This window comes from Phaseolus vulgaris, chromosome 2, assembly GCF_000499845.2.
Source record: "Phaseolus vulgaris cultivar G19833 chromosome 2, P. vulgaris v2.0, whole genome shotgun sequence".
Classification (NCBI taxonomy): Eukaryota; Viridiplantae; Streptophyta; class Magnoliopsida; order Fabales; family Fabaceae; genus Phaseolus; species Phaseolus vulgaris.
In genome coordinates this window covers 12,594,375-12,606,327 of record NC_023758.2, presented here as the reverse complement: position 1 = coordinate 12,606,327, position 11,953 = coordinate 12,594,375, and the positions used below count along the sequence as shown (strand labels likewise).

The 11,953-nt window shown below is 30.2% G+C and overlaps 1 protein-coding gene across 1 annotated transcript; it reads left to right on the top strand.

Annotated features, from left to right (window-relative positions):
- Positions 1 to 3,601: 3,601 nt before the first annotated feature.
- Positions 3,602 to 8,949, top strand: LOC137810717 (dolichol-phosphate mannose synthase subunit 3-like). The gene is made up of 4 exons (XM_068612127.1): positions 3,602 to 3,759; positions 6,688 to 6,796; positions 7,083 to 7,190; positions 8,790 to 8,949. The coding sequence occupies exons 2-4, from the start codon at positions 6,695 to 6,697 to the stop codon at positions 8,847 to 8,849; spliced, it is 270 nt and encodes an 89-aa protein (XP_068468228.1). The 5' UTR covers positions 3,602 to 3,759; positions 6,688 to 6,694; the 3' UTR covers positions 8,850 to 8,949.
- The last annotated feature ends 3,004 nt before the right edge of the window (positions 8,950 to 11,953 follow it).

Here is an 11,953-nt window from a genome sequence, read left to right as displayed (position 1 = left end):
CGTGGGACAATATATTATGGGTGGTCCGATAGCGGCCCGATAGCAGGTGGCACGATAGGCCCAACAAATACTCGCTATGATAGGATCAAAATGGCTCTGATACCATATTACGAAGTGGATTTTAAGCCTAACTCAACCCCATAAAACCGGCTCATGAGGTTGAGGTTTGCACCCACTTATATACAATGAAAGGCTCTAATATCTAGTCGATGTGGGATCTCCAACACCCTAAAGTTTTGAATGAGGAAGTTGCTTAATATTATGATTGTGAATCACTAAAGTAGCTTACTTTGTATTTATTTATGGATATTTATGTACTTATTAATGGTTGGTTGTTTCATTTTTACATCTTGCACATGTACTTTCATTGATGAAAACTATTGAACATTTCATATAATTCAAATACGTTATATTTTGAAAAATATTTCATGTGCAATTATTTATACGTTATTTATTTCATAGTATATTACTATTTTAATTATTATGATATAATACTATGTCAGTGTTCATATTTCCTCCATCATATATGCTAAGTTTTTTAGGAATAATTTCTTCATCTACTAAGAGACAACACAGTCACAAAAAGGGTAAAGGAAAATCCCCTACTGATGAAATAGTTCTTGTTCCATGACCCCTCAGTATTGAGGACGTGCTAAATTAGGAACGATATTTTAGTCAATAGAGTAGATGATAGAGTATGGCCAAGGGTTTTATGGCAGAGTAGTTGTCCCATGAAAAATAATGAATTACCCCTTCTTTGCATCATTAGGGTTTGAGTTTCAACATCATTTGCAACATCAAGGTTTGAAACATTTTCTCATGTTGAAATATCCATATTTTGAAGATCTCATCAGAGACTTTTATTCAAATATGAGGATTACAAATGATGGTAACCTCTATTATGAGGTTAACAAGAAGAGGATTGTAATCACCCCCTCAGATTGGATGACTTTGCCACATCTGAAATACAAGCTCAAAAATTGAGTTCTTTATCCATCCTTGAGACCCTAAACTATGATGGTGATATGGCATTGACAATCATGATGAGACCATACATGCACAATCATAATGTGAGGATTGTAGATGATATGTTGATGAATGATAAATTACTTCATTATACCTTTTACACATCTCGAGTCCTCAGGGAAGTAATTTTTCTCACTTTATTGATAAATTTCATTTTTTTGTATATAAGGCTTTCATGTTAGGCATCATTATGCAACTTGACATCTCGGTTATGTTGACACCTCAAGTAACAACAATCATCTTCCATCACACGAAAAAAAATATTATTAAAAAAATACAAAAAAATATGGCGGACTAGAACCCATATGTTAACAAAAACGGTACATAGGTTGACTATACCTATTCACAAATAATTCTAAAAATAGACTAGAAGGAAGCCTTTTATACCATTGAAATGATTATCTATGAATAAATAATAAATTAGCCAACTTATCAGCACACGCATTCCCTTCATGAAAAATATGAGTAAACCTAAACCTGATTTTTCCACAATAATTAAGACAAGTATTCTAACGATTACGAAACATCCACAGAACAATAATCCTAGCAGTAAATGCAGCACAAACCAAGGAAAAATCACATTCAAGCCATATATTAGTAAGCCCCATCCTTTTAGCTTCGCCCATAACATATATAACTGCATAAAACTCAGCAACCAGAGCAGTTTGAACATCAAGAAACGTAAAGAATCCACCAATAAACTTCCCAATACTCACAAGTAGCAAAACCAGGATATCCTCGAGCAACTCCATCAATGTTCATTTTAACCCAGCCTGGTGAAAGGAACTCCCATATAACAGGAAGAGGAAGAAGAACTTTACTAGTACGAGTATTAATACCAAAAAACTTAAGGACTTTGAAGTCCAACATATCATTCTTCATTGAAGCTTTAGACGAATTTCCCACTAGACAAGTTAAATCTTTAATTATCGAGATAGCCCTAGAAACATCAATTTTACCCGAAATCTAGCATAATTCCTCATACACCATATCATCCAAATAGAAAAAGTTATCACAACAAACTTAAACAACTTAACCAAATGACTACCATCCCTCTTAATAAAAGAAGAATATTATCTTTATTAGAGAATTGAGGAGTAAGAAAAATTTGTCGAACCCAACTCCAAATATGCAAAGCCTAGAACATTCAAAAATTAAATGTTGAATCGATTCCTTTTGCTTTCCACAAAGTGTACATATAAAAAAAATATGCAAACCTTTATACTGAATATGTTGATATATAGGAAGTCGCCCATGAAAAACTTTCCAGAGTACTAGGGTTTTTAAGGCAGAATAAATGAAAACCAAATGAATTTACCCCAATCACAGGGAATTCTTAGTTCCAATAAAAAAGTCCTAGTCGATTTCAGAGTGAAACGACCAGACTCATATAGAATCCAATTAGGAATATCCTAACCCTCCCTAACTATGATATGATTAAAAAAACGAGACATCTGCTGTAAAGACAGGGGAATATTCCAATCACTACTAGTTCAAACATGGGAGATTGTATCTAGAATGCTAGCACCATCAGATAACCCTGCAATATTTGCTGAAGAAGTAGTAGAACACCATTTATCATTCTAGAAATTAATAAAAGTACATGTACCAATAGTCCAAGAAGTATTGTCAAGTATAGTAGAATAAAACTGCTTAATTTTAGGCCAAAGAGACGAGGATCTATAAACCATTCTAAACTTGTATTTTGATTTAAGAACCTTGACTTTCAAGAGAAAAAACCAAGGCTTATTGCTATAAGTAAAGTTTCAAACAAGCTTAAGAAGATACGCAATATTTTCATGATGAAGGTTAATAATTTTCAAACCTCTATTCTCAAGAGGAGAACAAATCGTAGCCCAATTAACGATAGCTGTCTTTTTTTTTTATAATATCACCGGTCCAAATAAAATTTCTACACCACTGGTCAACTTGTTTAAGAAGTGAAACATGTCATTTATACATATTAAATCTATAATCTAAAAATCCAGTAATCACCGTATTAACCAACTGAATTCGACCCATCATATAAGAGATTTTGGAGCACCAACAAAGATAGACACTCATAAATAAGTAAAAGGTAAACAACCATATGTACAAGAAAAAATATGTTAAATCTTGGTAACAAATCTTACATAATTTCGTTTGAACATATTAAGATTTTCTGCATTTCTAATTTTTCCCAGACACTTTTTTACCTTGATGTAGTTAATTTTTTTTTAATAGAATCAAATAATTTTTTTGAAAATCATACATATATTCCAACAATTTCACATAATTTATATATTTGCTAGACAGTTATATTAAAAACAATGTTTTAATTAAAATAACTATAATTTATAAATAAGTTAATCAAAATTATTTTTCTACTATTTTTAAATACAATAACATATTTATAATCTTACTTCAATTAAAAATAATAATTTCAATTATACTGATCAAATCAATTACAAATATTTATAAAATTTTCATTCATTTTCCCCTATCTACTCTTACATTTTTACTTCAAATCAACATTCTAATCCAAGGCATAAAACAAAGACTCTAAATTAAAAAAATGCCATTTCCTAAAAACAAGAGATAATTCAACTGATGAATAGTTGTGACAAAAAAGAATCATATTTTCAAATTGGAGTGAAACCGTGCCAACACATCAACGCTTCTTCTTTTGTTCTTCATTTCGCTGCTGTGGCGCTCTGTACCCGAAGGAGCATAAGAAGCAACTGCGATCACGAGGTTCTTCTTCTTCCTTCCGTTTTCTCTTTTGCTTTCGAATTTTGATTTATCGATTAATCTTTCGGTGTGCGTTAGTGTTGATGTTGCAAATCATTAAAAAAAGAAAAACGCTTGTATTTCCGCTAGGTTTATTGATTAATATGATCGATTGGAGATTGAACTTAGGTTTATTCAGAATCATTCGATACTTTACATTTGACTTTTAAATTTTCTCTTGTATGTGTTGATTCCGATTCCATTGGGTTGTTTAAGTTTTTATTTTCAATGTACATATAGTTGAACGAGGTACTGCCTTGCTACTGAGAAGTTTGTTTTCGCATTTGAGCTTGAGTTGACATATTTCATTGTCAAGCAATCTATTTGGCGAATGTATTTTTCTTAACCGAGAAGGTAGAGGTTGAAGAAAGGTAAGTGGTGAAGATTGAAAATTTCGTTTGTTAAGCTAATTTGGTAGGCTGTAATTAGGACATGGCAGAGAAGAATCCTTACATGCGTGAATAAATGATAACATTGGATGCTACGGGCAGGATTAGGAAGCCTTTTTTATATTTGGGGCATTGAAGCATAAACATAAATGCAAACTATCATTTCACCACCCTGCCATCCTACAAATTTTAGTATCCTCAATTCTGGATCTGCCCATATATCACCTGTTTGTGATTGAATTCCAGAAATTTTGAAAAAACCTTCAGCAAGTTTCAATAAGGATGATCTTCAATCTTTCGGTTCTTGTTCAAGAAAAAAAAATACTTTTTTGATTATTGGAGCAAATCTTGGAGTTGGAGAGTAGAGTTATATGTATGTATTAGCAAAAGTTGATGTAGTTTCTAGAGAAAGCATGTATATAAGCTTCGTGCAAAAGAGTTAATCAATTACTATAATTAGTAATCGATTATTTTGTTGTTGATCGAATCTGGAAACTTCATTAGGAACAATGTAAGTGATTATCTAAAAAAATAATTGATTAATGTGCAAGGCAATGTCAATTCTTAGAATTGTCTCTCACAAGATAATCAATTATATATTAACATAATCAGTTATATATTCTTGCTCAATTTAAAAAACGTTTGAAAAGCTTTGAAATGATGATAAAGAATGATAAGCTAGCTATACATAGTCTAATGTATAATGATAGAAGTTACAGGTTTGTGCATCATCAAAACTAAAGAGTTGTATAATCCTCCATGATTAACATTGTTCCTCCATAATCGACACGGACGGTGTTTTTTTACTTTTACAACTTCCTACCCTTTAATTATTATACTTACATATTTATAAATGGGGGAAGGGAAGGCACATAAGACACTGTGTAACATTATATTCTGATTCCTGTAATCTATAAAGAATGAAATTGTATTCTCTCAGTGTCGTGCTAAAATTTCTTCTACAAGCCAGAAAGATATGTTCTTCTATCAGAATATCATATAAAGCTTTAAATTGGATTGTGATTTGAATAGTAGGGAAAGGGAAAAAATGTGAAGAAAAAAAAGGACAATAAAGATTCTGTTAAAAAGAAAAGTTTGATTTGTTGTGTTCCTGAGTAGGATATGAGAATGAAACTTTCTATTTGATTGAATGTGTGTGCAGTGCTGTTGAAAAACTTGAGTTAAATGTACATACGGAAAAGCTTTTGTGAAATGAGTACTGTTTTAGAGATTATAGGGTTAATTGTTTATAACGATTTTGTAATATATAAGATCTCGTTTAATCTTAAAAGAGGAATTATTTGTAGAGATATGTCATGAAAAGGATTTTTGGTTCTACATAAGCATTTTTTTCATATATTATAGGCAAATTAGTTCTTCACCCTGACACGATGCACATGTCTTGTTTGTTTTCAGGTTGATTCTAGCAATTCTATTATGATTTTCTCTTCGTGGAATCATGGTCTTATGTTATGAGACCATATATGTGTTAACATAGCATCATTTACTGTTATATAGCTTAACATTTAATAAATAAGCATTTTGTTCACACACATGCATATTTAAAAAAAGAAAAAATGTAAAATACAAAATAAAAATATTGGTTAAGAAAAAATATTTATATTATAAATGAAAAATGCATAATTATGTAAAATATAAAAATAATAGATTAAATAAGAAAATATTTAAAAATATCTTTGGCTACAAAACTTGCAGCAAGAATGTTGTCATGTAATGGAAATTAAAACTTTTTTAGCTTTGACTATCATTGGATTGTTAGTGAACTATCCAATAATTATTGGACTGTTATTTGGGGCCTTTCTGACTTAGTTTGATATGTAATGTCTCGTGGTAACCATTCAGTGAATTTAAGTGTCTAGGATATACTGTCATAACTAATAACCATCATTAATGTTTTCTTTGCTTAGGAATTGGTGCCATTCCGAATATGATGTAAACCTGTATTTTGAATTCATTTCATGTGCAGTGAATTTTGTGTTCTTGGTTTCCTTGATCTTGTGACATGGATTTTTAGTTGGTAGGTTTGTACTGATACTTCCAAGTGATGCTGGAAAATTGCGCAAGGGTTTTGAGTTACATTAAACTATGAAATGACTTTCATGGAGATCCCACCTGATGGAAGTGGCAAATAGTTTTTAATTCAATTAAGTAGTCATGTAGGATTTGGTATCCTCGTGAAGGTGATAGTATTTTATTATTTATTTTGATCCTTGCCTGGAGGAAGGAAATGATGAAATGTTGTATGTACTTACGTTTTTCAGTGTGGTTGCGTTGATTTACTGGTTGTTAATAAGTTTTAACTTTTAAGGCTATCTTAGCATTTTGAATACATTTGATGTGTGAATGCTTTATGTAATGAATGAATTGAATTCCTTCATCCTATTCAATGATTTTGTCTGTTATCTTTTGATATTTGTTTTCAATTTACGCTTGGATTGTCTGGTCTTGATCTTCAGGAATTCTTTATTTGATCTAATTTCAGATTATAAATGAAGCATATTGTGAAGATTTTGGCATTGGTAGTAGCCATTACAGTGTTATGGATTGGCCTTTTACAAACTTCTGTGATTCCAGATAGCTATACTTGGCTGGTAGGTCTTCATGTTATTATATGTTTGATTTTTATTTTCATTTGGTTTTTGGGACAAGATAGTTTTTGGGTGGGTGGGGAGGCTTTCTGTATTCAAGGGTGGGGCATGCAGTTGTGCATGTAGATTCCCTATCGAGGGGGTTACTGGCCGCTAAATTCAAACCTAACCTAAGCCTTATAAGCAAAGCGCTATGATCTTTTCCACCTTCATCGATCTTGTTGTAGCTCTATTTTGTTGAATTCTAATTACATAATGCTGACTATTCCTTGTTTTGTCCTCTGTGCAGCTACCTATATATTTTGTTGTGTCTTTAGGATGTTACGGTCTATTAATGGTTGGAGTTGGTCTGATGAATTTTCCAACCTGTCCTCAAGAAGCTCTATTGTTGCAGAAGGTATTCTTCTATGCCTTTTGTTCATTAGATATTGCAATGTAATGTAATTTCCTTGATTTGTGCTTTATAGTGCCTATGGAATATGCATGTTACTTGATTGATATGTACATGTGTAGTTTACTCATTTCATAATTGTGTGTACATAAAAATTTCTGGACTGAAAATATGTGCAATTTCCATACTTACTGTGAATTGAAAATTAGATTTTATTGATATTTGTTTAAAAAACTTATAAGAAAAGGATATGTTCTCTTATAAAAGGAAAAAATACGAGTGAAGTCTTAAAAATAAAAGACCACACAAACAAGCCAATCCTGTTTTCCACCTGCATTTTATTCTTTTGGACCTTTATAACTTTGTGGTTTTTAATTATTATTATTATTATTATTATTATTATTATTATTATTATTATTATGTTTGAAACAAGAGTCCACTCTAGTTTAAAGCATGCGGTGTGTGTCTCAGTTCTTCTAATTTCATAGTGACTTACTGTGTCATTTACCACTAGAGTTGGTAGGTTTCTATCACCAAGATCGTATCCCTGAGATTTATCATTTTTATTCGAAAAGAAATTCTTGGTGGAGAATCTGGAGTGGTTATGGGAATGGTAGAATAGAAGGATACTTTTATAAGTCCAATGTAATCACAAAAATCTTCTAATATTTCTTATCTAAACCATGCTGCAATCCTAGAATTATATAGCTATCTACATCACACTGCAAAGGATCGTCATCCTCATTATCAGTGAACAACACTCTGTCACTGATATATAGGGTCTGCAACGTATTCCATGTCAAGCTCCAATTATTCTATTAAAAAGTAATACTGGATTTTTGTGTGGGTCATCAACAGGACCAACCAACCACCCAAAGCTTAAGCTATTATTAGGTAGAATATTTTGCATCTCCAACATATGCAATCATCAGTGAAGGTTATTTTATTGTTCCCCCATAAGTTTGTGAATTTAGTTGGCACTCTTTCCATATGCTGGATAGCAAATTTCATCAGCTAAATATAAACCTAATTTTGCTAACATCAGGGATCTATCTCATCACCAAATTACGAGTGCTTCTCTTCTCTACTCTCCCTCTTCCGTATTTGCAGTGCATCTACTATAAGAAAATGATTTTGCCTCCACAAATCTTAACTCTATTCAAGTTACAGTCACTTGAAAGGAATAATCTGAATGAAAGAAGATTTTTTATTCTATTGAATTAATTGAAACAGTATATATACAGAGAACTCTAACACTACAGTAATTATTACAAAGAGATATCTAAAATCTTCCACAGTTTCTAACAACATCTAGTAGTACATTTAATATCCTACTAAACAAGAAGCTTCTAGTAGTACATTTCATATCCTACTAACAACACATTCCAATTGTCATTGTGGTCATTATGCACTTAGTTTTATTCTCCTCCTAATTACTTTTTTAAGGAAGCCGGTGGAGCTAATCATTATGGCCTGATTATACTAGATTGATGTTGGATTCATGATGTAAAAAAATTGAAGCCATTGTTCCTAGTTAGAATTCAGATATGGTCTACCGATTGTGGCATATTGTAAAAGAATGTTGCTTATTTTGCTTCTTTTCAGGACATTGTTGAGGCCAAGGAATACTTGAAACAAAAAGGAGTTAATCTCCCTCTCAACTGATGTGTTTTCATACACAACAAAATACTAATGTGGAAACTGTTTTTGATTTCGGCCAATGTACATGAACTCTATTACAATCAATGCATAGCTTTTTCTGTTAGTGTTCTTTTATTTGAAAGGAATACGTTAATATTAATTACACATTTTTAAATCTTTATTTGTAAAGCTGATTACTTTATTTTGTCAAAGAATTGTGATTTTGATTTGCGATCATTTACTCAAAATTAAATTTTGAATAATTAATTTACTGTTCTTTTATTTTTATATTTTAATTTTAATTGCAAAAACGTCCAATTGGGATTAATGTAAGAAATACGTCAATATTAATTATGTATCTTTAAACCTTCGATTTATAAAGCTGATTAATTTATTGGAATTGTGATTATAATAAGGTTTTAGGTTCATTTGGTTAAATAATTCAAATTTGAATAATTAGTCAGTGTTTTTTTCTTTATTTATATTTTTGTTTTGATTGCAAAGACGCCTAATTAGGATTAATGTTAGAATTCTAATAAAGTATTTTTAAAGTCTTGAATTATTGACGTCGTTTACTTGATTAGAGTTGTTAAGGAATTGAGATTACAATAATCTGATTTAGGTTCATTTGATTAAGAAATTAAAATTTACATGTAGAAGCAGACTGATGTTATAATTTGAATATAAACTTGATTGGTTTAAATTTATTGTTTGAGGGATGGTTTAGTGAAATTTAACGGAGACTTGTAAATGAAATTTACAATTTTTTCTTTGCGAGCCAACTATTCAATAAAATGCATACGTTTTTAATTTTTTCTATTTTAAGTTTATTTTATTTAACTTGCAAACAACCCAAATATTTTTTCTTAGATTTTAAATTCCTACGCAAATGTTCTTTTACGTAAATAGTAATACTTGTATTTAAAAATCCATTTTACTAGGTATACTAGTCAAAGTTCATAACAGAGAACATATTGTTTTAAAGTGTATAGTGTAATCCATAGTGGATACGTTAAGAGGTGAAAATACTTGGCAGAAAGCCTACAAGGATGAGAATACTAAAAATGTAGACTTAGAGAGATAATAATACCAAGTTCAACAATAATCTCAAAAAACAAGAAAATAATACTATGAAAATCTAAAGGAGAAATAATATCTTATAGTTAGTGTTTTCTTAATAAAAAAAATGTAATATCTCTAAATTTTTGTAATATTAAGGTCTTAATGGTTACAAAAGTGGTGTTGTTATCATATGACCTTAGATGGATTAGTCAAGTAGCCTTAGTAACTAAAAGACAGGGGTTTATTTGATTTCTTTTAAACATGCTTTATGTTCAATCTTTAATTCCCATTATTATATATGTTCAATCTTTAATTCCCATTATTATATATACAGATGATAAGAGTTTATTGAAATTTCCAAACTTTAATGTAATTTTAGTAAATATAATAAAGCAATTAATTACAATGTATAATAGTCTAAAAGGGTAATATTTTATTCTAAATCAGTCAGCAAACTAGGGTTGTGCTTGTGCATTCACTATCCCCAATTCTCCTAATTGTAAATTTTGATTTGATTCCAACTTATCACCCTTTTAGTTCTTTATAAATATGTATTCAATGTAAGGGAAATTGATCTTTTCCTAAAGCTAGTCTGACATGATGATATAGGATTTAAACCATAAAAAAACATTGAGAATAGAAATTAGGATAATTTGCAATTTTTATCATACATGATTTATATGCCTATAGTGATGGTGATTGGAGATCTAGTTAGGATTATTGAAGGTCCCTTCTAGTGGTTTTCTTGGATCAAATTTTATCTCTTGCTCTAGAAAACTAACACTCTTAAGTCTACATCACAGCTTTAAACTATGAAGCATAAACATTGATACGAATACAAATACGACATAAATACGGATACGACGCGAACATGAATACAAAAATATACTTAAATTTAAAATATAGAATGATTAAATTAAAAAAATATAGGACATGGGACATGAATATATATATATATATATATATTATTAAAATTTATTAATATATTTTTTAATCTAGCAAAAGATAAACTTATTTAAATTATAAAAAAGAGTAGGTACTCTAATTTCTTTCACAACAAGAAGAAGAACATGGTTGTCCAAGTAGCTTAGGAGTCAAGTGTTGGTGCATGAATTCCATGAACAATCCACCATGATTTTGCATCCATTTTACTTATATCCCTTATGGAGTCAACATCAGAAAAAAATTTCTCTACCATCTGAAAAGCTTGCAAGCTTTATATTTACATGTCTCATTACATTCGCATCAAAGTAGTAGCTATTAAAACATTTTTTTCTTTCATGAGTAATTTCGACATCTTGATGTGGGGCAAGTCTTTTTGAATCTTCATTTAACCATTCATGACTATAATATCTATAAAATTAAAAATATATAAACATAAATTAATATAATATAATAAATAATATGTACACAACAAAATATAATTATAAAATAATTTAACTATATAATGTATTACCTTGAATCTAAAGAATGAGCCAAACAATGAAGAGATGTGCTACTCTTAGTCCAACGATCAATTAATATTGACTTTATTACCTTAAAAAATGTTGAATGCTTAGCTTTTGTCTTCCTTTCATGTTGGTATATGACCTTTTTCACATTTTCAATAATTGAATCTCACATTTCATATACTAAGTTAAGAGTAGCTATATTCGTATTTTTTTATGAGAACATCATAAATAGGGGCAGTAAAAGCAATTATATAATCAACCTTCATCCACAAATTATCACTCAACAAAGTTTCTTTTACAAATTGTGCAATATCCACGTTATCCTCTTTCTAAGAAGACTATTCATCACTAATAACCATCTCTTTGACTCCTTTTTTCAAACTTTTAAACTTTTTAAGCATGACTATGGTTGAAGCAAATCTTGTTGGAAATAGAAAGCAACTTCAATGAGTTGAAGTTATTGAACATTGATAATCTCATAGAGTGCCCCACAATAAAGTTTTTAACAAAGGTAGCATTATCAGGAATTTGTGAGATCCAAGAACATTGATGATAAATATCACTTTTTCTTTCAGTATTTTTTGTTGAACAAATATTTTTCAAAGCAAGATTTAA

Bases quoted from the DNA above. Each gene is read 5' to 3' on its own strand.
- LOC137810717 (XM_068612127.1), top strand. From the start codon at position 6,695: ATGAAGCATATTGTGAAGATTTTGGCATTGGTAGTAGCCATTACAGTG. The intron at 6,797-7,082 runs GTAGGTCTTCAT...TCCTCTGTGCAG, and splicing joins CAGATAGCTATACTTGGCTG to CTACCTATATATTTTGTTGT. The intron at 7,191-8,789 runs GTATTCTTCTAT...GCTTCTTTTCAG, and splicing joins AAGCTCTATTGTTGCAGAAG to GACATTGTTGAGGCCAAGGA.